This window comes from Mobula birostris, chromosome 5 (genome assembly GCF_030028105.1).
Source record: "Mobula birostris isolate sMobBir1 chromosome 5, sMobBir1.hap1, whole genome shotgun sequence".
Taxonomy (NCBI): domain Eukaryota; kingdom Metazoa; phylum Chordata; class Chondrichthyes; order Myliobatiformes; family Myliobatidae; genus Mobula; species Mobula birostris.
Window position 1 is genome coordinate 126,538,867 of NC_092374.1, and position 23,971 is coordinate 126,562,837.

At 40.9% G+C, this 23,971-nt stretch overlaps 1 protein-coding gene across 2 annotated transcripts in view; it reads left to right on the plus strand.

The window, feature by feature from the left end:
- The window catches only part of LOC140197964 (kinesin heavy chain), a 146,255-nt gene that overhangs the window by 102,060 nt on the left and 20,224 nt on the right, over positions 1-23,971 (plus strand). For both annotated transcript variants that reach the window (XM_072258641.1, XM_072258643.1), the window contains exons 13-22: positions 101-169; positions 673-879; positions 3,260-3,406; positions 9,941-10,129; positions 13,462-13,579; positions 16,686-16,762; positions 17,887-17,996; positions 20,861-20,962; positions 21,768-21,828; positions 22,625-22,696. In XM_072258641.1, coding sequence (XP_072114742.1) covers positions 101-169; positions 673-879; positions 3,260-3,406; positions 9,941-10,129; positions 13,462-13,579; positions 16,686-16,762; positions 17,887-17,996; positions 20,861-20,962; positions 21,768-21,828; positions 22,625-22,696 — 1,152 coding nt within the window. The remainder of the gene's footprint in view (positions 1-100; positions 170-672; positions 880-3,259; positions 3,407-9,940; positions 10,130-13,461; positions 13,580-16,685; positions 16,763-17,886; positions 17,997-20,860; positions 20,963-21,767; positions 21,829-22,624; positions 22,697-23,971) is intronic.

Here is a 23,971-nt window from a genome sequence, read left to right on the forward strand (position 1 = left end):
TGATGCTCACTGATGGGGAGGGCCTTTCCCGTCATCAGTGAAGAAAGGAGGATGCTGCCGTTGTTTCCTGCTGAATTTCTCTCTCGTTTTTCCCATTTAGGATGAAGAGATAAACCAGCAGAGCCAACTGACAGAGAATCTAAAGCAGCAGATGCTGGACCAAGAGGAGGTGAGTTTGGATGGAGAAGTGTCGATGTTCACGGCTTTTTAATCCAAGCTGATGAGAATAGCCAAATGTGGGCTTTGTCAGTTGGGATTCTTTTGTGTTTGAATCTACGGCCACACGTGAATTTAAGAAAAGTTGAAAAGATCTTTATTTATTTAGAGTTATAGCACAGTGACAGGTCCTTTTCTGGCCCAACGAGCCTGCGCCACCCAATTACACGCATGTGACAAACCTGTATGTCCTACTGACCTCTACGTCCTTGGAATGGGGGAGGAAACTGGAGCACAGAGAGAGAGAACATACAGACTCACTGCAGATAGCGGTGGGAATTGAACCGGGGTCACTGGCTCTGTATTAGCATTGAGCTAACTGTGCCGCCCCAAAACTTAAAGGACGCTTTTGCCATTATCTCTGGTACTGGGTAACTAGCTTTTCTTCTGGAAATATTTTGACTCCCAGGTGATTGTGTGGAGGGCTTCGATATTAAAGTATGTGGCCTTTTTCAGCTGTTGGTCTCCACGCGGAGGGATTACGAGAAGATTCAAGAGGAGCTGAATCGCTTACAGCTGGAAAATGAAGCCGCCAAAGACGAGGTGAAGGAAGTGCTTCAGGCCCTGGAGGAACTGGCTGTCAACTATGACCAGAAATCCCAAGAAGTGGAGGACAAGTCAAAAGCTAATGAACTGTTGACTGATGAATTGGCTCAAAAAACGGTAACTGTTACAATTTTTCGCGCATTTGTTTGTTTCAGGGAAGTGGGGAAAGAGAACAGTTGCCCAGCCCTTGTTTAGATCTGGGTAGGTAAGCAATACATCTGCTCGAAGCTTAAGGTTTTTTGAAGAAGATTTGGTGCATCACTCCCAACCAGTATTTAGCTGTGAATGCCGATGAGGACTGCGGCACTGCTGAGCTGGGTTGTCCTGAGCCTGTTACTGTGGGACAAGAGACTGCACATTTTGTCTTGGAGTCACTGAAAAGCACAACACAGAAACAGGCCCTTCATCCCATCTAGTCAGTGCCAAACCATTTGAACAGCCTACTCCGCATTGACCTGCACTGGGACTGTAGCCCTCCATGTACGTATCCAAACTTCTCAAACTTTGCAGTCAAGCTCGCCTGCACCACTTGTCCTGGCAGCTCATTTCACACTCCTATGACCCTTTGAGTGAAGAAGTTTCCCCTCTTGTTCCCCTTAAACTTTTCATCTTTCACCCTTAGCACAAAACCTCTTGTCCTAGTCTCATCTAACCCCAGTGGGAAAAGCCTGCTTGTATTTAGCCTATTTATACTCATAATTTTGTATACCTCCATCAAATCTCCCCTCAATCTTCTACGTTCCAATGAATAAAGCCCTGACCTATTCAATTTTTCCTCAGAACTCTGGTCCTCCAGTCCTGGCCATGCCCTTGTAAATTTTCTCTGTACTCTTTCAACCTTGGTAGGTGACCAAAGCTGCACACAGTGCCCCAAATTAGGCCTCACCACTGTCGTACACAGCTTCAGCATAACATTCTATCTCATGTACTCAATATGTTGATTTATGAAAGCCAACGTGCCATAAGCTTTCTTTACGATCCTATCTACTTGTGCTACCGCTTGCAATGAGCAATGGACCTGTGTTCCCAGATCCCTTTGTTCTACGGCACCTCAGTGCCCTACTCTTTTCTGTGTATGACCTACCCTAGTTGGTCCTACTGAAGTTCAGCATCTCACACTTGTCGACATTAAATTCCACCTGCCATTTTTCAGCCCATTTTTCCAGCTGGTCCAGATCCCCTGCGAGCTCTGACTGCCCACTACAAGCCAACCCGCCCTTTCCAAACCTTGGTGTCATCTGCAAATTTGCTGATCCAGTTAACTACATTATCATCCAGATCATTGATATACAGTAGATGACAAACAATAACAGGCCCAGCACTGATTCCTATGGCACTCCACTTGTCACAGGCCTCCAGTCAGAGAGGTTCTTCCACAAAGCTAATGTCTAATTCAATTTACAACCACATCTTGAATGCTGAGCCTTCCTTACCAACCTCCCATGCGGGACCTATTAAGTGCTTTGCTAAAGTCCATGTAGACAACATCCACTGACTTGCCTTCATCATCTTTCCTGGTAACTTCCTTGAAAACCTCTATTTGATTGTTTAGAGACGATCTACCACACACAAAACCATGTTGACTATCCCTAATTAGTCCCAGTCTATCCAAATACTTAAATATCCAGTCCCTTAGAATACCTTCCAATAACCTTTCCACTACTGATATCAGGCTCACTGGCCTATAATTTCTTGGTTTATTTTTAGAGCGGAACAACATTAGCTATCCTGAAATCTTCTGGTATTTCACCTATCGCTAAGGATGATTTAAGTATCTCTGTCAGGGCCCCTGCAATTTCTGCACTTGGCTCCCACAGGGTCTAAGGGAACACCTTGTCAGGCCCTGGGGATTTATCCACCCAAGGCAGCAAACACCTCTTCCTCTGTAATCTGTACAAGGTCCATGACTTCACTGCTGCTTTCCATCACTTCTAAACACTCTGTGTCCCTCTCCTGAGTAAATACAGATGCAAGAATCCAGTTAAGGTCTCCCCATCACTTTTGGCTCCATGCATAGATCACCACTTTGGTCTTCAACAGGACCAATTTTGTCCCTTGCAATCCTTTTGCTGATAACATGTCTGTAGAATCCCTTAGGATTCTCCTTCACCATGTCTGCTGGGGCAATCTCATGCCTTCTTTTAGTCCTCCTGATTTCTTTCTTGGATTCCTGATACTCCATAAAAATCTCATTTGTCTTTGTATTCAAATTAATTCATGGCTGGGCTTGTTATGTCAGGCAGGATCTTGCCGTTAAAGATGGTGCTGGTGTACAGTGGGGAGTTAAATGGTAGATCGGCAAAAGGCAAGGACTATGTTGGTTTGTGGTGAGCTTGGGTTGGAGTGGCTGGCAGCATGTTTTAATCTCCACTGGCACTTAGAAACAGCTGTTCTTTATCATTTAGGTTGCACCCTGAAGCTAGTCATTTTTAAAATGGTGAGTGTCACGTCATTCTCTTTTTAACCTGCAGATTTACATTTAAACTTTTTTCTGTAGAGTACTTTAATAGTTTTTCAGAAAGAACTCAACCAGCTCCAGGAACTCAGCAACCATCAGAAGAAGAGGGCGACCGAGATCCTGAATATTTTGTTGAAGGACCTGGGAGAAATTGGTGGAATCATCGGCAACAGTGAAGTAAAGCTGGTATGTACGGTAAATTGGGTAATCCTGGTGTGGGCACGAACGAGTTGATGCAATATAAATGTACAGAAAGTTGATCCCCAATCATGATTTTTGTTGCCATATCCATATAAGGAACACGGACACATTCAGAACATTGTACAGTAGTCATGTAATCTTCATCCTTCATTTGGAAAATGGTCTGCAGGAAATTAGCTTGATCAAGTAACCGTGCCTTCAGTGATATAGTAACCTTGTGCTACACTTTACCAGGACGCTGCCTGGTTTAGAGGGCATGTGCTATCGTGAGAGGCTGGACAAACTTGGGTTGTTTTCTCGGGAGTGGTGGAGGCAGAGATTTATAAGATTATAAGAGGCATAGGTAGAGTGGACAGGGAGTATCTTTATCCTGGGGTAGAAACGTCCAACACCAGAGGGCGTGCATTGAAGGTGAGAGAGGTTAGGTTCAAAAGGGATATAAGTTTTTTACTCAGTGGTGCGTGTCTGGAATGTGCTGCCTGGTATGGTGGTGGAGGCAAATACATTAGAGGATTTTAAGAGTCATTTAGATGGGCACATGAGTATGAGAAAGATGGAATGATATGGACTTTGTGTAGAGAGATTAGGTTTGGGGGTATTTTTTAATTTATAGCTGGTTCAGCACAACCTTGTGGGCCAAAGATCCTGTTGCTGTGCTCTGCTATGTTCTAATCTTTTGAAAACCTTTGAAGATGTTTTACAGATTAGGAGATTAGGTTTAAATATTGGGGGCAAGGAGAACAATGGGCAGTTTATATACTTAAAAAAAACCTTCAGTGTGGTTTATAAAAAGTGGCGTTCACACCGTAACTGGCAGGTTGTTGTTCATTTTTCTCAGTTCTTTAAAGTTGGGTGAATTGGTGGTGTTCATTAATATTATAAATAAAAAGGGTTATTTTATGATAAAAACCATTTTAGTCAGAATTAATAAGACTGCAGCAACATGCTTTCGTAAATATTCATTGATAGATTAAAACAATATTTTTTAAATGTTGAAAAGAAGTGGTAGTTCATCTGCCAAATGTGAATTGAAAGGGAGGAGAGGGCATTTTTGAAAATTGGAATTTTGTTTTAAAGTTGGATAATTGAAGGAGGGGGATAACGGTTGTGTTCTGAACAGTGTAGTGGTAGGAGAGACAGGCAAGTCAGCTGTTTAAAGCAGAGGCCATTGCTCAGTTATCCAACAGATGTTTAGAATTGCCTATATTGATCACTTGTTTACGGCGGTCATTGAGTTATTGAACATGTGGCTCAGTAACTGGCTTCCATTGTACTCGAGTTACAATGGCAAATATTGAGCCATCTGTTCATTCATTGAGCTTATACAACGAGAGCAGTTTGCCTTAGTGAGCCTTCCCCAAGCTAGCTGCACTCAGCATGTCTGCCACAGCTTGTGGATTGTGCTTTTTTTGCCAGAACCAAAAACTTTGCTATGCTTGCATTTGAATTTTGAAATCTATTACTTGGAATTCTTGGGGTGATTTCAGGACAAGTTAATTAAGTAAGCTCCGTTCCAAATTCCTGATGTGTGCATCCAATGCTGGGAACACATTTTTAATAATAAAACTTGTTTGTTCAGACCAAGGCTAGTTCTGAAAGAATTCAATTACATCATGGCATTAGTGGGGGAGGACAAGAACAATTGGAAAGTTTTCTGCTAGATCCGTGTTAACAAAGAACTTGTAAAGCAAGTATACTTAAACTCTTCTGCTACCAATTAACTTTATTTTGTAAAAAATCTGAAAAATAAAAAAAACTAATAGTGGCTGGATGAACAACCAATGTGCAAATGCAAAAGAAAGAAAGAAAAATATAATAATAATAAAGAAACAATAAATATTAACATGGACAAGATAGATGATTTATGATACTTAATTTGCCTAAGTGATTTTTGTAAAAAAAAACCTGATTTAGTGCTGTTTGTTGGGGAAGGGCATCTGTTATCACTAGCTAATCTAAATCAATGTTGAGGGATAGAGACTTTTCAGATTTAGATTTATTTATTGTTGTTGCTTAAACAAAGTCATCAAAGAGAAGTACTGGTAGACGTTAAGCAGCCTCTTTATTCAACAAAATAGAATGCAATTGAGGACAGTATCAAACAAATCCATATTTATAATGTTTTCTTTGAACTACCACCATCACACCCAAAATAAGCGTTAGTTACTGTTGGGATGTTGACTGGGATTCGTGCATATGTAGACAATTAGTTAAGTGCCTGATTCCTGGTCTGTCTGGTCTGCAGTTTACTGCTCTGAGCTGTATTTTTAAGTTTAATCTTCATTGTATATTTGAATCTGAAGGTTGGTCACTGAAGTCAATATTTTGCTATATGTCCTAAACCCAAAAATCGCTCTAACGTTCATCACGTGTACATCGAAACGTACAGTGAAATGCCACACCTGTGTTAACTCCAGCACAAGCTAAGGATGTGCCCGGGGCAGCCTGCAAATGTCGCCACACAATCCGGTGCCAACATTGCATGCCCACGCTGCTCAGCAGATCAACACAGAACACGCAAAACAGTACACAACAACAGCAGCAAAACAAGCCCCTTTCCTCCCTCCCTCTCACCTACCCACTCACGCACATAGACAGTCCTCCAATTCCAGGACAGGCTTCTTGGCCTCCAGCAGATTCGCGGACTTGCGGACAACAGGACTCCAAATTTACCAGTGGACTCTCACACCCATAGACCTAGCACTTCGGCTGTCAAAATTTCCCTTTGAAGTGGCTTAGCAAACTGCTCAGTCAGTTGGGGATAGGTGATGGATATTGGACTTGTCTGAGCTGCCTGCACACTATCCAGGAGTGAAAAAATAAAGTCATCCTGGGTGGGGATGGTGTAGTTGCTGTTGGAAAGAGATGGTTGGGAATTTTGTTGGATAAGATGGTGTCAGTAAATTGTATTGCTCATATTATGGTTTCAATAGGTCCATTTAATGTTAGAGAAATGCATGCAATATACATCCTGAAATTCTTTTTCTTCACAAACATCTACGAAAACAGAGGAGTGCCCCAAAGAATGAATGACAGTTAAATGTTCACCCAGTATTCGACATACCACAGGCGCGCATGCTCTCTCTCCCCCTAATAAGGGAAAAAGAGATGTCCCCATTTCACAGTGAGAGGGGAGACATAACAAAGCAAGCAACTCGCTGATTTATGGTGTTAAAAGTCTGTGGCGTCACTTTTTCGAAGCTCTGTGCCCAAAGCACTTGGGTCTCTGGGCACACAGTCAGCAGCCAGCTTGCTGCTTACGATCTTCCGTCTCCCACGACACATCCAGCAGCAGCACCGACCCTGAGTCCGCCCGCCTCCAGAGCCACAAAAATCCGGCATCACGAAGGCACGCTACTCTCCCAGGCTGCATCCTTGGCATATCGAAAAGTGACCGGAGTGAGGCCCCGAGTGCGGGTCCCGTTTCCACAAAGAACCGAAGTCAGCGTGTAACTCCAGGGTCAGGGTCTTCAAAAAAACCTTTAAAGGAAAAAAAAAGAGATATCAAAGATGGATGTCTTTTTGTAGATTTATCAGTACCACAGAGGAACTTTTCCAAAACTTTTCAATATAGAAAAGAATAAATCAGAAAATTTAACAACAGAGTCACAGTAAGCCTTTCTATAAAGGATTGTTCAAGGTCTGAGTGTCAGCACCAGGCTTTGGGTGTACAGATGGGGTGGAGAGATGGTGGTGTGGGGGAACACCACTACATTAGTGAGAGCTCGTAGTGTAGAGTTTAGCGCAACACCATTACAGCATGGGGTGTTCCAGAGTTCGCAGTTCAATTCCGGCACTGTCTGTAAGGAGTCTGTGCTCACCCTGTGACTACGTGGGTTCCCAGTTTCCTCCCACAGTCCAAAGACATACCAGTTTGTAGGTTAATTGGCCATTGTAAACTGTCCCATGACTAGACGAGAATTAAATTGGGGATTTGCTGGGTAGTGCGACTTGCTGGAACAGAGGGGCCTGTTCGCACAGTACCTCAAAGTAAGTAAACTCTTCTGAGGTCTTGGTCAGAATGGAGACAGCATTTCACTACCTCCTACCCATGTCAGCATTGGTAATGCAGGCTTTGGTTAAAATAAAAGAATGTTGCATTTTTCAAGAATGATAGTCCTCATGTAAATACTACAGGAAAAAGTATGTCGCATTCTTCAATGATGGCATGCCTCGTGTAAATACTATAATAAAATCCTACAGATCCAGGATAACCAAAGAAGGAACAAAATCGTGCTGGAAATTTTCAGAAAGCCTGACTGCATCATGAGGACCTAATATGTAGCTCCAGCACTATTATTTTTTTCACATTGCAACTTGCCTTCAATTTCTCGAGATAAGAATAAAATAAGGACATCAAATATTACTTGCATATTAAAGCATGTGCCATTAAACATATGAATACCAATATGTTGATGTAGCTCTTTGCAATGACAAGCTCCCATTAGATGAGGAGTTCCCAACCTTTTTTTATGCCGTGGACACCTACCATTACTCGAGGGGTCCGTGAACCCCTACCATTACTCGAGGGGTCCGTGAACCCCAGTTTGGGACCCCCTGCGTCCGATCCATATGGGTGTAAGTCGTGTCTCTCAAAATTCAAAGTAAATTTATTAACAAAGTAGATATATGTCACCATATACAACGCTGAGATTTGTAAATACAAGAAACAATAGAATTAATGTAAGACCATACCCAACAGGACGGACAAACAACTAATGTGCAAAAGACAACAAGCTGTGCAAATACTAAAGAAAAAAAATATTAAGTAAGGAATAAATATTGAGAACCTAGGTGGGATAGATGATTTCTTATACTTGCATAAGTGTTGGATAATGATCACTGTTCAGGTTTTTGCTGCTTTCAGAGCAAAGATACTGAAGCTGTTGAATGCTGGTTGCTATCTGAAGATTTAAATGGATCTGAAACCTCTTGTTATATAAATACAGTGTCTTGCTCCCCCTACTGGTAGCATTTAGACTAGTGTTTCAGTTGGTGTTGCAGTTGGATTTTTCTCTCAAATATGCACAAGGAAGGATCACTCATACACAGAACCTGATTTCTTTTTCAATGTAGAAAAAAGTACAATGGGATCTTTTAACATAGATTGTCTGAGTGTCATGAACATTTCTATTAGTGGCTGAAGAACTTCAATAATCTTCAACAAAATAAACCTTGCAGTTTCCACACTCTTGCTACATTGAGATTTGAAGGTGAAGTGTAGCATTTCCCTTCTGATAAACGTAAAGAGGGTATGGTTTGATACTATCTCTTTCAAATCAACTGGCTCTCCTAATAGACAAATAAAATGTCTTAATTTCTGTTCACATCATTATAATCTTTATAATGTCAACTTTAGTTGACACATGGTTTAGCAATAATTTTTTTAAACTGTCCAGTTTATCTGATTCCATCGGGGCACAGCCTCAAGATTCAGGAGTAGATTTAGTTCTGAGATGAGGAGGAACTGCTTTTCCCAGAGGATGGTGTATCTGTGGAATTCTCTGCCCAATGAAGCAGTGGAGGCTATTTCTGTAAATATATTTAAGACAATATATTTAAATTGGGTATATTTAAATCTATCCAGTGGATAGATTTTTGCATAGTAGGAGAATTAAGGGTTATGGACAAATCGTGAGGAATTTTTCTCCCATACTCAAGTCAAGACTCTTGTTTTAAATTTTGCATTGTTTCACCTCAGTGGTATGCAGCAGCAGAGGGTGAACTAAGGCTTTCTCCTCCTCTTTTTATCTGGAGATATTTTGATCGAGAGAGATTTTCAGAAGGCAAGAATGAGCCACAAATCTTGTGGTTGAACATGTTTTATTAGGTGCTCTTAACAAAGAAATAACAATGACCACCTCACTGTACTGTAGGGAGAGAACAAAGAAAGAATGGGAAAAGGCAAAGGACAAAGAATACAGGCTAGACAGGTAAGAGACATCCAGTTGATAAAGAGCAACCTATGAGACAGTCAGACTCAGTGGCATGACAGGCTGCAGAGAAACTGCTAGAAACATACAGAACTAGCTGTCCTACAATTACTGAAAATTCACTAAAGTTACACACCAACAGGTGATTATATAAAAATATATCGAGCATAAAGTTAAACCTTCAGAAAGGTAACAATTTTTTGTCTAATAAACATTGCTTTCCACATGCCTTCTCCACTCCCTTCCTCCATTGCTCCATTGCTCCATTTCTTTCCTTCGTGAGCCCCAGTCTGAGGATCCCAAGGCCACTCTACCATCCCACCGTTGCATTGAAATGTACTTATACATCAGGAGTCTGAGATCATCCTGGAGATTTTCTGGTCATTGGTTACCCTCAATCCACTGAACCACCTTTTTTAAAAAAAGGGTTCGTTGGAAAAAAAAATGCTAATAAATGTTGTCCAGACTGGCGAAAGAAGGTAACAGAGATTAAGTTTTCTCACAATCAGTAGATGGGAGAGGCAGGAAGATTTCAGTTTATGTTGTTGATGGAGTTAACCATCTAATCATCACCTTGGTCCCCCAGATGGCAGAAATGAATGGGGTGCTGGAGGAAGAGTTCACTGTTGCTCGTCTATATGTAAGCAAAATGAAGTCTGAGGTCAAGACCTTGGTGAAACGGGCCAAACAGCTGGAGAGCACACAGCTGGACTGCAATAAAAAGATGAACGAGAATGAGCGGGAGTTGGCAGCGTGCCAACTTTTAGTGTCACAGGTGAGGAAAACTTGCCACTTGTTTCTAGTTCTACAGAGCATTCACAGTTTACAGGGATTCCTAACTTTTTTTTAATGACATGGACCCCTACCATTAGCCAAGGTGTCCGTGGACCCCAGTTTGGGAACCCTGGAATGTGAGGTTTGGTCAAAATGAAGGTCATGTTATTATACAAAAGTGTTCAGAAACCTGGACCACTAATTTGAAAACTGTGGGTTGCATTGTACTATGACAGCTGATGCTTTTAAATTCAAATAATTTCCTAAATCTAGAATAAAACAAAATTGCTCTGTGATGCCCATCATAAAACAATTCGATAGTTGTAGAAGTCCACCTGGTTCACTTGTGTTTTTCAGTGAAGGAATCTACCTCTTTGCCCATTTTGACCTGATGTGACTCCACACTCCAAATGCCTCAGGAGTGAGCAATATATGTCAGCATTATCCCCATCCTATAAACCTTTCCTCAAAATGACATAAAGATATCCTTTTCTAAAGTTCAATCAATTCATTTACATCCTTGTGAAAACTCACAGATTTATCAAAGACTGTTTCTCTTTAATAAATTAACATTTATGTGTTTATTGCTATAATTTTTAAAATTATTCCTGTTAGTAGAATAGGGTTTTAGTACTTTGTGGTATTTATGGTTTTAGATACATTTTTTTACATGGCATTAAGGAAGTTCGATTTTTAAAGTTTTTAGCAAGTTCAACAGCTGCAGCCTAGTGTTCTGTGTGCTCTGTTTGCCAGTACTGTCCATGGAGACATGTTTGGATCTGTCTGGGAAGGGGCTGGGGATGACAGCTCATTTTCTCTCCTATAACCATCTAACTTCTGCCAGATGTCACCCCAGAGCAAATTTCATGAAGCAGCAGTGTAAGGGGTTTGGTTATAATTGATGGGTCTCTGGTGCATACATCAGTGCACTTGGAATATTTGCTACCAAGTAACCAGATACCTCGACTGACCTCTTTGCTGGCTAAGTGTGGTTACATTCTGTTTTAATTACCCCTCGACACTTTAGTGCAATGATATGAAATTTAATTCCTTTCATTATTCAGTTGAGCTTTGAGATAAATGTACTTTAAACTGTTGAACTGCAAAATTGTTGGAGCCATGTTTCCACAATGAAGTCATCAATATTTGAGACTCATTAATGTGTCCAAAATATTTGCTTTATTTGTCTCCATCGGTAGGGCATCATAATGAAGCCATGTATGTCATATAACGCAAGATAAATATGACTGTTATCATTGGAATTTTAATTAAAATTGCATTTGCCTTTTAACTTGAATATTACAGACATAACTTAGCTATTCATGACTGTTTCAAATCCATTTTCTGTGCTAAATATATTTATGAAGAATCCCAAATGCCAGCTGCTACTTGTGACAATCAATCTTTCATCCCTGTCCTTTTTATCTCCCTTGCTACCTCTTTTCTCTCACCCTTACTGGACCCTCACTTTGTAACCTGCATCCTCTTTCTGTGTTAACTTGTGAAAGGGCTTGCAGATCTCTGGGCCCGAGGAGGGGTAAGCAAGCATCCTATTTGAATTTGGGCTTTGGTTGAGTGCTAAAATAGTAACTCCACTGCATTCAAACAAGATCAGCAAGTCAGGGATTTGCTGTGTTGTGCCTGGAGGGGACCCATTTTTTGTGTTCCTAATATTTAGTACTTTAGATCTGCTCCTTGGGAAATATGCTGGTCTGCATGTTAAAAAAATTTATGGCAGTGCAAATGTTTTTTTTCTTCTCTCCTCCTTCTTTGTGTGCGGTTAAACTCCCTACTCCATACCGTCGACAGGCCTAGACAAGGTCTTGTTTCCTTTAGTGAGGCAGGCATTTGGGGTCTTTAGACATCTGAGAGGTAGAAGATTTGTGGAGAAATGTGGACAAGGTTGAGGATTTTGCTAAATATTTGAGTGGTGGCAAAGGACTGCATGGTCTCTTGCCATTTCTGTTTCAAGTTCTTTTAAGAACCTAGTGCCGTGTGGGGAATGGGGAGCAGCAGTCTGTCTCCCCACTGAATGCTGGAGACACTCGATGCACAGTCAGCATCTGTGGAAAAGAATAAACAGTCGTTGAGCCGAGACCGTTCATCAGGATTGGAAAGGAAGGAGGAATGAGTCGGAATATGAAGGTGGGGGGAGGGGAGAGGAAGAAGTACAAGGTGGTAGGTGATGGGTGAAACCGGGAGGGGGAGGGGGTTAAGTAAAGAGCTGGGAAGCTGATTGATGAGAGGCAAAGGGCTGGAAGAGGGAGAACCTGATAGGACAGGACAGAAGACCTTGGAAGAAAGGGAAGAGGGAGGAACACCAGAGGAAGGTGGTGGGCGGGTAAGAAGAGAAGGTGTGAGAGGGACAGAAGAATGGGGAATGGTGAAGGAGAGGAGGAGTGAGGGTGTACGATTACCAGACGTTTGAGCAATCGACGTTTATGCCATCAGGTTGGAGGCTACCCAGGTGTTGCTCTTCCAACCTGAGTGTAACCTCATCCTGGCAGTAGAAGAGGCCATGGATTGACATGTTGGAACTGGAATGGAAAGTAGAATTATAATGACTGGTCAATGGGAAATCCTGCTTTTGTGGTGGACAGAGCAAAGGTTTCACCTATCACCTACCAGCTTGTGCTTCTCCCCTTCACCCCTTCTTATTCTGACCTCTTTCCACCCCTGCCCTTCCAGTCTCGATGAGGGCCCAAAGTTTGGGCTGTTTATTCATTTCCATAGATGCTGAGTTCCTCCAGCAATTTGTGTGTGTTGCTCTGGGTTTCCAGCTTCTGCAGACTTTCTCGTGTTTTTGTCTCCCCGCTGAGATTTGCCATTTGGTGAAGCGCTCTCTGTTTACAGCTTGTTTGCAAAGCTGGCTGCCATCACACCAGTCGATGTGAATGACTTCCGTGAAAAGGTGGCTTCCCTTAATAAAAGGAAAAGTTACCCCAAGTAGTGCATTGACAAAAGGGCAATTGTGCATGGGCTAATCTGCAAACTATCAGGTTCCTGGTTAATGAATACATGAAATTACAACAGATCTCCCATTGTGCTTGGGAGTACAAGGAAAAGCAAATGCTATTGTACATCAGCATGCCTTCCAATTGTTTGAAAGCCAGAATCATGCGAGTGGGCATCTTGAAAAATGTAATGTAGACAGGATAGGTCTGGTCTCCATTACACACAATAGATGAAACTTGACAGTAAGCCCTGTCCAATATGTAGCTCGAGCTCTTATTTACCAACCAGGCTTTTACTGGTCGGTTCAAAGCAGCTGGCGGATTGTGGTAATGCGTGCCATTTTTACATTCACCTTTTGTGCCGTTAATCTTTTAAAAGCACGAGGCCAAGATAAAGTCACTGACCGATTACATGCAGAACGTGGAGCAGAAGCGCAGACAGCTGGAGGAGTCTCACGACGCACTGGACGAGGAGTTAGCTAAACTTCGCGCCCAAGGTATGCGTTGGCCTGCAGTTTATGTAAAACAGGAAGCTTAATCCACTTGATCGCTGATTTCAGGGTGGTGCAAGTTTTATTGTCTCTAAGAATTATAGATCACGATGCATGTTCAAGACAGAACTATTCTGTTTGTCTTAGTAAAGCGCCTTTCTGAAAGATGCCCGATGTTTAACAGTCCTCCTGATGCCTTGGGGGATTGGGGTGGGCAGAGGTGTGGGTGAATACTTAGCTTTGCATAAAAAGGGGAAGGTGAAAAATACTATTTAACCCTTCTGAAGAAATGGAGAAAGGAACGAGAGCATTACTTAATTGGCAAATGGAGTTTAATTCGGATAAGCACAATATATTGCATTTTGGAGACATACCAGGGTAGTAAAGTAAATTTTATTATTGAAGTACATCTATGTCACCATGTACAACGCTGAAATTTGTTTTTTGTGGGTATACTCAGTAAATCTATAGAATAGTAACTATAACGGGATTAATGAGAGATCAAACAGCACACAGAAGACAACAAACTGCAAATGCAAATATAAATAAATAGCAATAAATATCGAGAACATGAGATGATGAGGTATAAAGTAAGATCATTAGTTGTGGGAACATTTCAATGATGGGACAAGGGAGTGTAGTTATCCCCTTCTATTCAAGAGCCTGATGGTTGAGGGGTAGTTGGACTTTCACTGAGAATGGCAAAGCCCTAGAACAATGGTTCCCAATCTTTTTCATGCCATGGACCAATACCGTGTGGCCAGGGGGCTGTGGACCCAGGTTGGGGACCTCTGCCCCAGAGTGTTGTGGAAGAGAGGCACCTAGCGAGTACAAGAACATGGTTCCTTGAAAGTGGGTCGCAGGTGGGCAGTGTGGTGAAGGCGGTTTTTTGGCATGAAGACCTTCATCAATCAGGGCACTGAGTATAGAAGTTGGAACGTTATTTTGCAGTCGCACAGGGCATTGGTGAGGCCAGGTTTGGAATATTGTACCAATGCACATAAAATGCTGGAGGAACTCGGCAGGCCAGGCAGCATCTATGGAAAAGAGTAGGCTGTTTTCTCTCTTCTGTTGATCTGCTGAGTTCCTCCAGCATTTTGTGTGTAATGCTTTGGATTTCCAGCATCGGCAGATTTTCTCATGTTTGGAATATTGTGATCAGTTTGAGTCCCTTCCTTATAGGGTAGATGCTACTAAGCTGGAAAGAGTGCAGAGGATGTTTACAGAGGTATTGCCCGGACTTGAAGGGCTGAGTTGGGGAGGGAGTTTCAGCTAGCTGAGATGTTGTAAACCTTTATATATCAGACTTATTCTTCAATGAATAAAGTCATGAGAAGCGAGCATAGGGTAAATTTGCAGATTTCTTCCCCCTATATTGGGAAATCAGGAACAAGAGGACATGGGTTTAAGGTGAGAGGGGAGAGATTTGATAGAAACCTGAGGGACAACTTTTTTATCCAGACGGTGGTCCATTCATGGAATAAGCTGCCAGGGGGTGTGGTTGAGGCAGGTAAATTAACAACATCTAAAAGTAACTTGGTGAATAGGTATGTGTTGGTATTGATTTAGAACAGGGTCATCCAACCTTTTTTTTAATATATGTAGACCAATGCCATTGAGCAAGAGGTCCGTAGACCCCAGGTTGGGAACCCCGGAAGGGAAGTGTGGGCAAATATGACTAGGTTAGACGGGAATCCTGGTTGGCATGGACGAGTTGGGCTGAAGGGCCTGTTGCTGTACAGTATGATTCTATCATGGTAGCATCGTGGTTAACACAGCGCTTTACAGTACCGGTGACCTGGGTTCAATTCCTGCCGCAGTCTGTAAGGAGACTGTTCATTCTCCCCGTGGCCGCGTGGGTTTCCTCCGGGTGCTCTGGTTTCCTCCCGCAATCCAAAGATAAACGGATTGGTAGGTTAATTGGTCATTGTAAACTGTCCCATGGTTAGGGTAGGATTAAATCAGGATTTACTGGGCAGTGCAGCTCAGAAAGGCCTGTTACGCACTGTATCTCAATTTCTAAAAAAAATTAAATAACTAATCTCAGTAATTGAAGATCAACCCTCGAGTTATGAAAACAGAACATGCTGGTCACGCTCGGCAAGTCAGGGAGCATCCGGGAAAAGGGAATGTTCGTAACTTTGGGCTTTAAAACTGTTAGCCTAATTGCCCTTGTTAACCTGTTTGATCTCACCCTGTCAGAAATATCCCCTTTGTTCTACCCATTTCTTCCTTCCCCCACCACCACCACCACTTTCTTTGCTGCTGAAAGTCAACTGGTTTCCTCTCTTTCCCAGTTCTGATAAAACATCAAACACTTCTCTTTCCACAGGTGCTGCCTGACCTGTTGAGTATTTAGCATTCTCTGTTTCAAGTTTCCAACATCTGCATTTTTTAACGTTCTGTCTTATGTAAACTTGATATTCATCCCTACCTTAGTAAAATGTAGCCCTAATCAACTAAACTCATTTACACTGGAGTGATCTTTGACATTATTTAGAAGAATGGAGGTGGGGGATTTGAGATCTCATTGAAACCTATCGAATGTTGAAAGGCCTAACTAAAGTGGATGTGGAGAGGATGTTTCCTATGTGGGAGGCTAGGCCCAGAGAGCACAGCCTCAGAATAGAGCGACGTCCATTTAGAACAGAGATAAGGAGGAATTTCTTTAGCCAGAGGGTGGTGAATCTGTGTAATTTATTGCCATGGACGGCTGTGGAGGCCAAGTCATTGAGTATATTTAAAGCAAAGGTTGATAGATGCTTGATTAGTAAAGGTGTTAAAGGTTATGGGGAGAAAGCAGGAGAATGGGGTTGAAAAGAATAATAAATCACCCACGATGGAATATTAGAGCAGACTCAGTGGGCTGAATGAGCTAATTCTGCTCCTATGTCTTGTGTCAGCTTCATTATGGTATGCTGGATTTAATTACCTCAGCAGAGTTAATCTCTCTTGCATAAAATTTTTAAGCATTAGTTAAAATCATAAATGTGGAAATAGATTCTTATAAATTTTCCTTTGTTGCGGCCAATAGTTTAAAATGATATTGCACACAATCTTCAAAGCTGTTAAGCATTTGTATAGTTAATTGTCTTTTGAAATTGTTTAATAGAAAAGATGCACGAAGTGACCTTTCAGGACAAAGAAAAAGAACATCAGACCCTGCTTCAAGATGCCAATGAAATGAAGGTAAGGCATTGACTTCCTGAATTGACGTGGATGCCTTGAGGCTCCTTATGAAATTGGAAGCAAGTAAAGGAAAAACTGTTATCTGTGTATGCTTTATAACCCTTCCCATCAATGCATGAAGTTATTACTGACCTCTAATATTAACTGATAAAGGAATCTGTTACTTGGTTAAAATGATGCCTTCTCCTCTATTATATGTTTTAGCCTAGCAACCTCCGATATCAGTAAAGCATATGATATCTGCATCTTCCAGGAAAAAAAATAGCTCCTGCTTTCATACTGAAGTCATTTTGTAGATATCATGATCTTAATTTTGACTCCCAAGAGTAAAGATGGATGTCTTTTTTTTGGTGGCGGCCATTTCCGTTAATCTTCTTAATCAGGGTTTATTTGTATGATAATTATCTCCGCTTGATGGAGAGACTGCGACAAGGGGGTGTTGGCCTACAAATTATAACTTGGCCTTTCAGGAGTGAATTCAGGGAAAGCTTCTTTACTTTTGCCACTAAACACATTTTATGTTTGGTAACAAGGGTGGTTCACAATCATTTTCATTGTTAAGCCTTTAAGAAGGACCCTTTCAGCAGAATGAAGTATTTCTCAGCAATGTTACACAGTTAACAAGTGGAGGGTGTGTAATAACTCTGATGTACTAGGCTTCAAAATTGTCAGTGTTACCATCACAAGTGAGGTAGGACATCTCTGCATGCAGGTTGTTGTTGGGGATCAGCATGATGCTACTACAGCTCAAGGAGTCAGAGTTTGGTGTTCAGTTCTGACGTCCTCTGTAAGGAGTCTGTATGTCCTCTCTGTGGAATATTTGGTTCTTTCCAGGTGCTCCAGTTACTTCCTGCCATCCAAAGACGTACCAGTTAATAGGCTAATTGGTATTGTAAATTGGCCTGTGATTAATCGGAGATTGCTGGGCCATGTGTGTCGAAGGGCCTATTAAGCATTGTATCTCAATAAATAAACAATTAACATTAGGCCTTCCAAAAGTAATCTCCCAAGTAAAACCTACATGATTCACTAAGAGTATTGTACGTATGTAGGGAACCAAGTGTCCATGATAAGTAGCTAGAAGGGATTCATTGAGCTCTAAATTATTTGGTGTCTTCATGTAGAGAACTCTGGAACAGCAAATGGAAACCCATCGAGAGGCCCACCAGAAACAACTGGCTCGCCTGAGGGATGAAATTGATGAAAAGCAAAAAATCATTGATGAACTGAGAGAGTGAGTATTGATTAGACTTAAGAACGAGAGTGTGATGTATTAAGCTACTTTTTTAGCAAGCATCTCCATCAAAACTTTATTATATTGAAGTGCTTTCGGAAAGTACAGCAGCTTCTTCAGTTTAGCCACAAATATCCTTTTGCATCTTTGCTGTGGGTAGTGTTAAAATAAAATAATTTATCTAATCAAGAAAGATGAGAAAATAAAACATTTGACCTCATTTAGCGAGAGGAAGGTGCCCCTTTCTCCCATGGTCCACTCTCCCCTCCTATCAGATTCCTTCTTCTCTTGCCCTTTTCCATCTATCAAAGTTCAAAGTAAGTTTTATTATTGAGGTACATATACTGTATGTCACCACATACAACCCTGAGATTCATTTTCTTGTGGGTATACTCAACAAATCTATAGACTAATAACCATAACAGAATCAATGAAAGACTGTCCAACTTGGGCAACTTGTGCATTAGACAACAAACTCTGAATATTCCAAAAGAAAAAAAAAAAAAGTAATAAATATCAAGAACATGAGATGAAGAGTCCTTGAAAGTGAGTCCGTAGGTTGTCAGTACATTTCAAGGATGGAACAAGTGAAGTTGATTGAAATTATCAAGAGCCTGATGGTTGAGAGGTAATAACTGTTGAAGGATAATAGCTAACATTAACAGTTGCTGAGAAAGGAAGTGATAAGTGAATTGATTACAAGGTCAGTTGGGTTTAACTTGGCTGATGAGCGAATTATTGGGATCATTTCCATGATTTCAATTCCAATTAAACCTTCATTTTAAAAGGAAGAGATTAATTATGGATCACTAAAGTGGATTTGCACCTTATTCTTGATGGCAGCAGTGAGAAGAGAGCATGTCCCGTCACTGTGTGTCCCTGATGATGGATGCTGCTTTCCTTCGACAGCATTTCATGTAGATGTACTCAATTTTGAGAGGGCTTTACCTGTGATGGACTGAGCCAGATTCACTACTTTTTTTTTAGGGTTTTCCATTCAAGGGTATTGGCATTTTCATTCCAGGCTGTGATGTAGCCAGTCAATTGCACAAGGAGGTACTGAGGCTAAAGTCTTTCTGGACCAACAGAATGCTCTCTGTTAAATGAGGAGATAATAGTTCAGCACAGACTAGATGGGCTGAAGGACCTGTTTCTGTATTGTTCTGTGACAGTGTGAGACTGTAGATACTAGAATCTGGAGCAAGAAACAAGAAGCTGGAGGAATTTGTCAGGTCAGACAGCATCTGTGGAGGGAAGTAGACAGTCGATGTTTTGAGTTGAGACTGATGAAGCCTGATTGCTGCGTTCTTTCAGAGTCTATTTGTTGCTCTCCATTAAATGTTTATCTAAAATTCACTATCGCCTTTTTTCCTTCCCCTTTCCCTCTTCCATTTCGCACTCTGGCTTCTTATCTGTTCTCCTCACTTGCCTATCATCTCCCTCTGGATCCCCTCCTCCTTCCCTTTCTCCTGTGGTCCACTTTGCTCTCCTATCAGATTCCTCCTTTCCTAGCCCTTTACCTTTCCCACCCACCTGGCTTCATGCATTACCTAGCTAATCCTCTTTCTTTCCTTTCCTTTTCCCCTTCCCTTTCCTGTCCTGAAGAAGACTCTCAGCCCGAAATGTCGACTCTTTATTCATTTCTATAGATGCTTCCTGACCTGAGCTCCTCCAGAATTTTGCGTGTGTTGCTCTAGAATTCCAGCATCTGCAGAGTCTCTTGTGCTTATGGTCTCTATCTCAGCAGTCCACACTTTTTCCTCACAATCTTGTATCATTTTTCAGTGTTGGCATGGCCTAACGAACCAAAGTTGTAGGCCTCATCAGTAATGCTTAGTGAAAGAGGATATAAATATTTTATTCACTATCTTTATCCAGGGAAGGTTAGTGCAATCTTGCGTGTCAAACCAAGTTCTCAGTTATCATTAAAAAAAAATTGGTCATTTGTCTCGGAGACACGATGCTTTTTTTTCTTTCCATTCCATCCGTATAGTAGCAAAAGGCTCCAAGTGTTTTTCCCTTGCATGCAGTCTCCCTAAGACAGCATAAGCCTGACTGGGCTTCTTCACACTTGTCTGATCCCAGCTTGGGACCAATAAACTATGTGGCGCACTTTCAATCAATAATAACCGGTTGCTTGCAGAAGGAGGCAATTGTATCTCCAGTGCAATGTCCGTCAACCACACTTTTAGGGTGCTCTAGAGGTTCTAAGCCTTTACGTTCAACTCTTTGGAAAGGGAGGCAGAATTTCTACCATTGACCTTTAATTGATTGTTTCAGTGTTTTAACACATGTAGAGCATTGCATTAAACCAAACAGACAAAGATACCATCATAGGACTCATAATTGACTTGTCCATATCGATTGCAAGACTGCCTGCTATTTCAGTACAAGAATGGCCATAGGGTTTTGAGATTGGAAAAGTATGAATTATTTTAGTTGAAACTAGTGTTTTTACAAATGTCTACGTCTGAATGATGATTATGATTACTTTCGTTACTGCGATCATTGTTAGGATGATACCTTTTCTGCAGAATTAATCATTAGTCCTGGAAAGCGAGGATTTCTTGTTCTCACTCTGTAACCATGTTGTGGGATTGTACTGCAATACATTTCTGCTACACAAGAAGCAGTTTTTGTATGCTGAATTAATATTAATATGTTTGTGGGGAAGAAATTCAATTGGTTTGAATGGATCTGTAGCATAATTATTTAGAAAATACTGGCTTTAATAACCTTAACAGGACCCTGAAGTTGCTTCTGTTTAAGAAGTACTAACCAATTATGCAATAGTGAAATATCCAAAGAATTTTAGGCAAACGGTTACCCAAACTAACAGTGTTTATATTCTTTAAATCCCACAGTTTGAACCAAAAACTGATGCTGGAGCAAGAAAAATTGAACTCTGATTTTGAAAAGTTAAAAATGGAAGAGCAGGAAAAAAGTGCAGAGCTGCAGAAACTTGTGTAAGACTTTTTTTTGACATCCCTTTTCACACCGTAGAACTCTTATTTAATGGTTACCGATTCATTGTGTAACCTGCACTTTCCACTTGATGCAAAGTTACCCAGAAGTTGGTCTGGGGCTCTTGCTGTTATGACGGTAACAGTCATTATTGTCCACGCTGGCTTGTGTGTCACCAGCTCTCAGTACAGAAGTGTTCTTAAGTATCTTGCTTGGAGAGGAGCAATTTCCTAAGAAATGGTTCAAAGGTAGAGGGAGGAAAAATGTATAAAGGTGTTAGTTCTGAGTGCAATGTATGATCTGAGGAAATACCTGCATCTCGGGCATGCTTGGGACATCGTGAACATCTCGGAAGAACCTTTTGTTTATTTAAACAGAATTGCAAATTTGGTCCTTGGGTCATTTCTTCCATCAAAAAATAATTCATGTTGTCCAGGCAAAACATCCTAGTTCTGGTCTTCTCATTCCCTTTTCTGTTCTAACTGTGATGCGTGATTGTCTCTACATCTTTTTGCGATAGCAATTCTTGTATCTGTTGTGTGCGGTTTCTATTGGACTTCTTGTTTGCTCAGGAGCTGACTGGTGATGCCCTCATCAGTCTGCCTACAGTAATAGCATGATGGTTAAAGGACCTTTGTAGTTATATTATTTGGCTTTTTGTTACTTGAAGACTGATGTCTTGTAACATGATCTGTTTACCTCTATCTTGGTAAATCGTAAGACATGGATGCATGAAATTATTTTCTTAATAGGCTGTCAATCTCAAATGAAATCTGACTCCAAATAACTTTTATGTCCTGCTTTTAGACTTCTTAATGACAAAAGAGAGCAAGCAAAACAGGACCTCAAGGGGCTGGAGGAGACAGTTGTAAGTTTCATTGTGAAACGTATTGGAATTTTAATGGACTCACCTCAGAACAAACTAGCTCCCTCCCCAATTATGTGACTAAAGTTTAAGACCATGTTTCTATAGAATAAAGACTACACCATGTGCATGTCATATGTGTAAAAACTCTTTCCTCTTAAACTTTCCCAATTTTAAGTCCACAATTCCCAGCTTGTACACAAAATACAGCACAGTATGAAATCATTGTTAGCATTTTTTTGAAAGAAAGCCTGCAATTTTAATTGCATAATGGTGCATTTTTCCACTCTAACCAGCTTGACTGCAATGCAATCTGTTAATAAATTGAAACATTTACAGTACTGGAAAGTGGGTGCCTTGAGATGGGAAGTGTTCATTGGTGATAATCAGTTATGTCTTCCCAACAACTGACCATTCACTTACTAAATTTCTTTGAATAGCAGAAGTGGGTGGGGTGGGGTATAAATTTTCAATACAACAGACCAAGATCCTGTTCTGCTCCGCAAATGCTGTTTGCTCCATTGTATATTATATTTGCAACTTTTTTTTAAACAAATGGATGTTTTTCTTGGATATGGCTAGAGTCAAACCGTGAATCATTTATTTTTTCCCCTCCCCACTTCACCCAAATTAAATAATGCAATTTTCCATTATTCAGCTGTATTTGCAAGTCTTTGTTCTTGCTGGCATTTATGTCCTTGAATTTTTTAGTATTTGTACACATGCATGATTAATGATTGAAAGAACAAGTTCAGTTAAAAATGATGTTCTCTTAACACCATCTGCTTTATTTGAAAAGGCAAAAGAACTCCAAACACTCCACAACCTCCGAAAACTTTTTGTTCAGGACCTCACCACTAGGGTCAAGAAAGTAAGTTGACTGACGGCTTAATTTAATATATGTTATTCTGTACAAGTTAGTTTTGGACTTGTTTGCAAAGGTTATCTTTAATGAACCAAGTTTATTCTCCTTAAGTTTAAGCTGAAACATTCAGAAACAACACACTCTAATTTTGTTGTAATTTGTAAGGGTAGTTACTACAGAGTATTAATAATTAATGGTAATAAGTTATCTATCAATCATCTAAACAAGTGCATGGTAACTTCTAAAGTGATAGTATGTGGGCCGGGGAGTAAGGTGGCAACTTGGACCGGAATTTGGGGGCCTAAAACTTGACGGCAGTTGGCCCTGTGATCACGGCAGAATAATTCGATTGAACTCAATAATGGTTTAGTGTTGGATCACCTCCACTGCATGGAAGTGGCTTCTTATGAATCTAAGGAGAAGGAAATAGAGTGCTTGATGGGAAGGAAGATTGTATCAGTGGCAGTCTTGGACTCTTGTGGAGCTGTGGAAGCATTTCAGTTCCTGCAGGAAGATGTTTTTTAAAAAAAAACGAAATGCAGTATTCCTTTTTTTATATAAGTACTGAATATTCTCAGATATGGCAAGTTAGATAATCTGTCATTGGTCATCAACTTCTGAGAGCTGTCCTTTTAAGAACCCTACTAGACACGTTCAGGGAACCTAATACCACACTGGGTGTCACCCTATGATAACTAAATAAAAACGAGGTATGTGCCTTTTGCAGTGGAACCAATGCTTCAGATTGTAGTAAGCTTATTCAACTGCAAACTTAGCCTAGTTTCTGTGAGTTTTATCCCCAAAAAACTGCCACAGCACTTGTGTATACCTCTCAACTCCTAATTATACTTAAGGTTCAAACTTGCTGCTTTGTTTTCTTGTATTGATAACCCACAAGTCACTTTCATCTGTGTTATGCCAAGGTTTTGATGTGCATGGAGCCAAGCTGAGGTTGATCAGTAAAGATTTCAGACTGTTGGTTATTTGTCTGCAGTACTTGGAAAATAGTTTCTTAAACTCAGCCAGTTGTTAGGACTGGTAATCCGTTTGCTATAAGGAACATGGAAATAGGCCGGCTGGTAATTTTCCAAAGGAAGATAGCCATTCCAATATTGCATTATAGCTTAAAAGGAAAAGCATTTTGGAGCTATGTGGAAGACTCATTGGATTAGTTCCTGTAGAATCTGTCACAATGGGCCAGGTGACCAACTTTGTACTGTACAATTCCATCAGGTAGAAAATTCCAGTGGAAATGAATTTCAAAAACTGATTTTAGAGCAC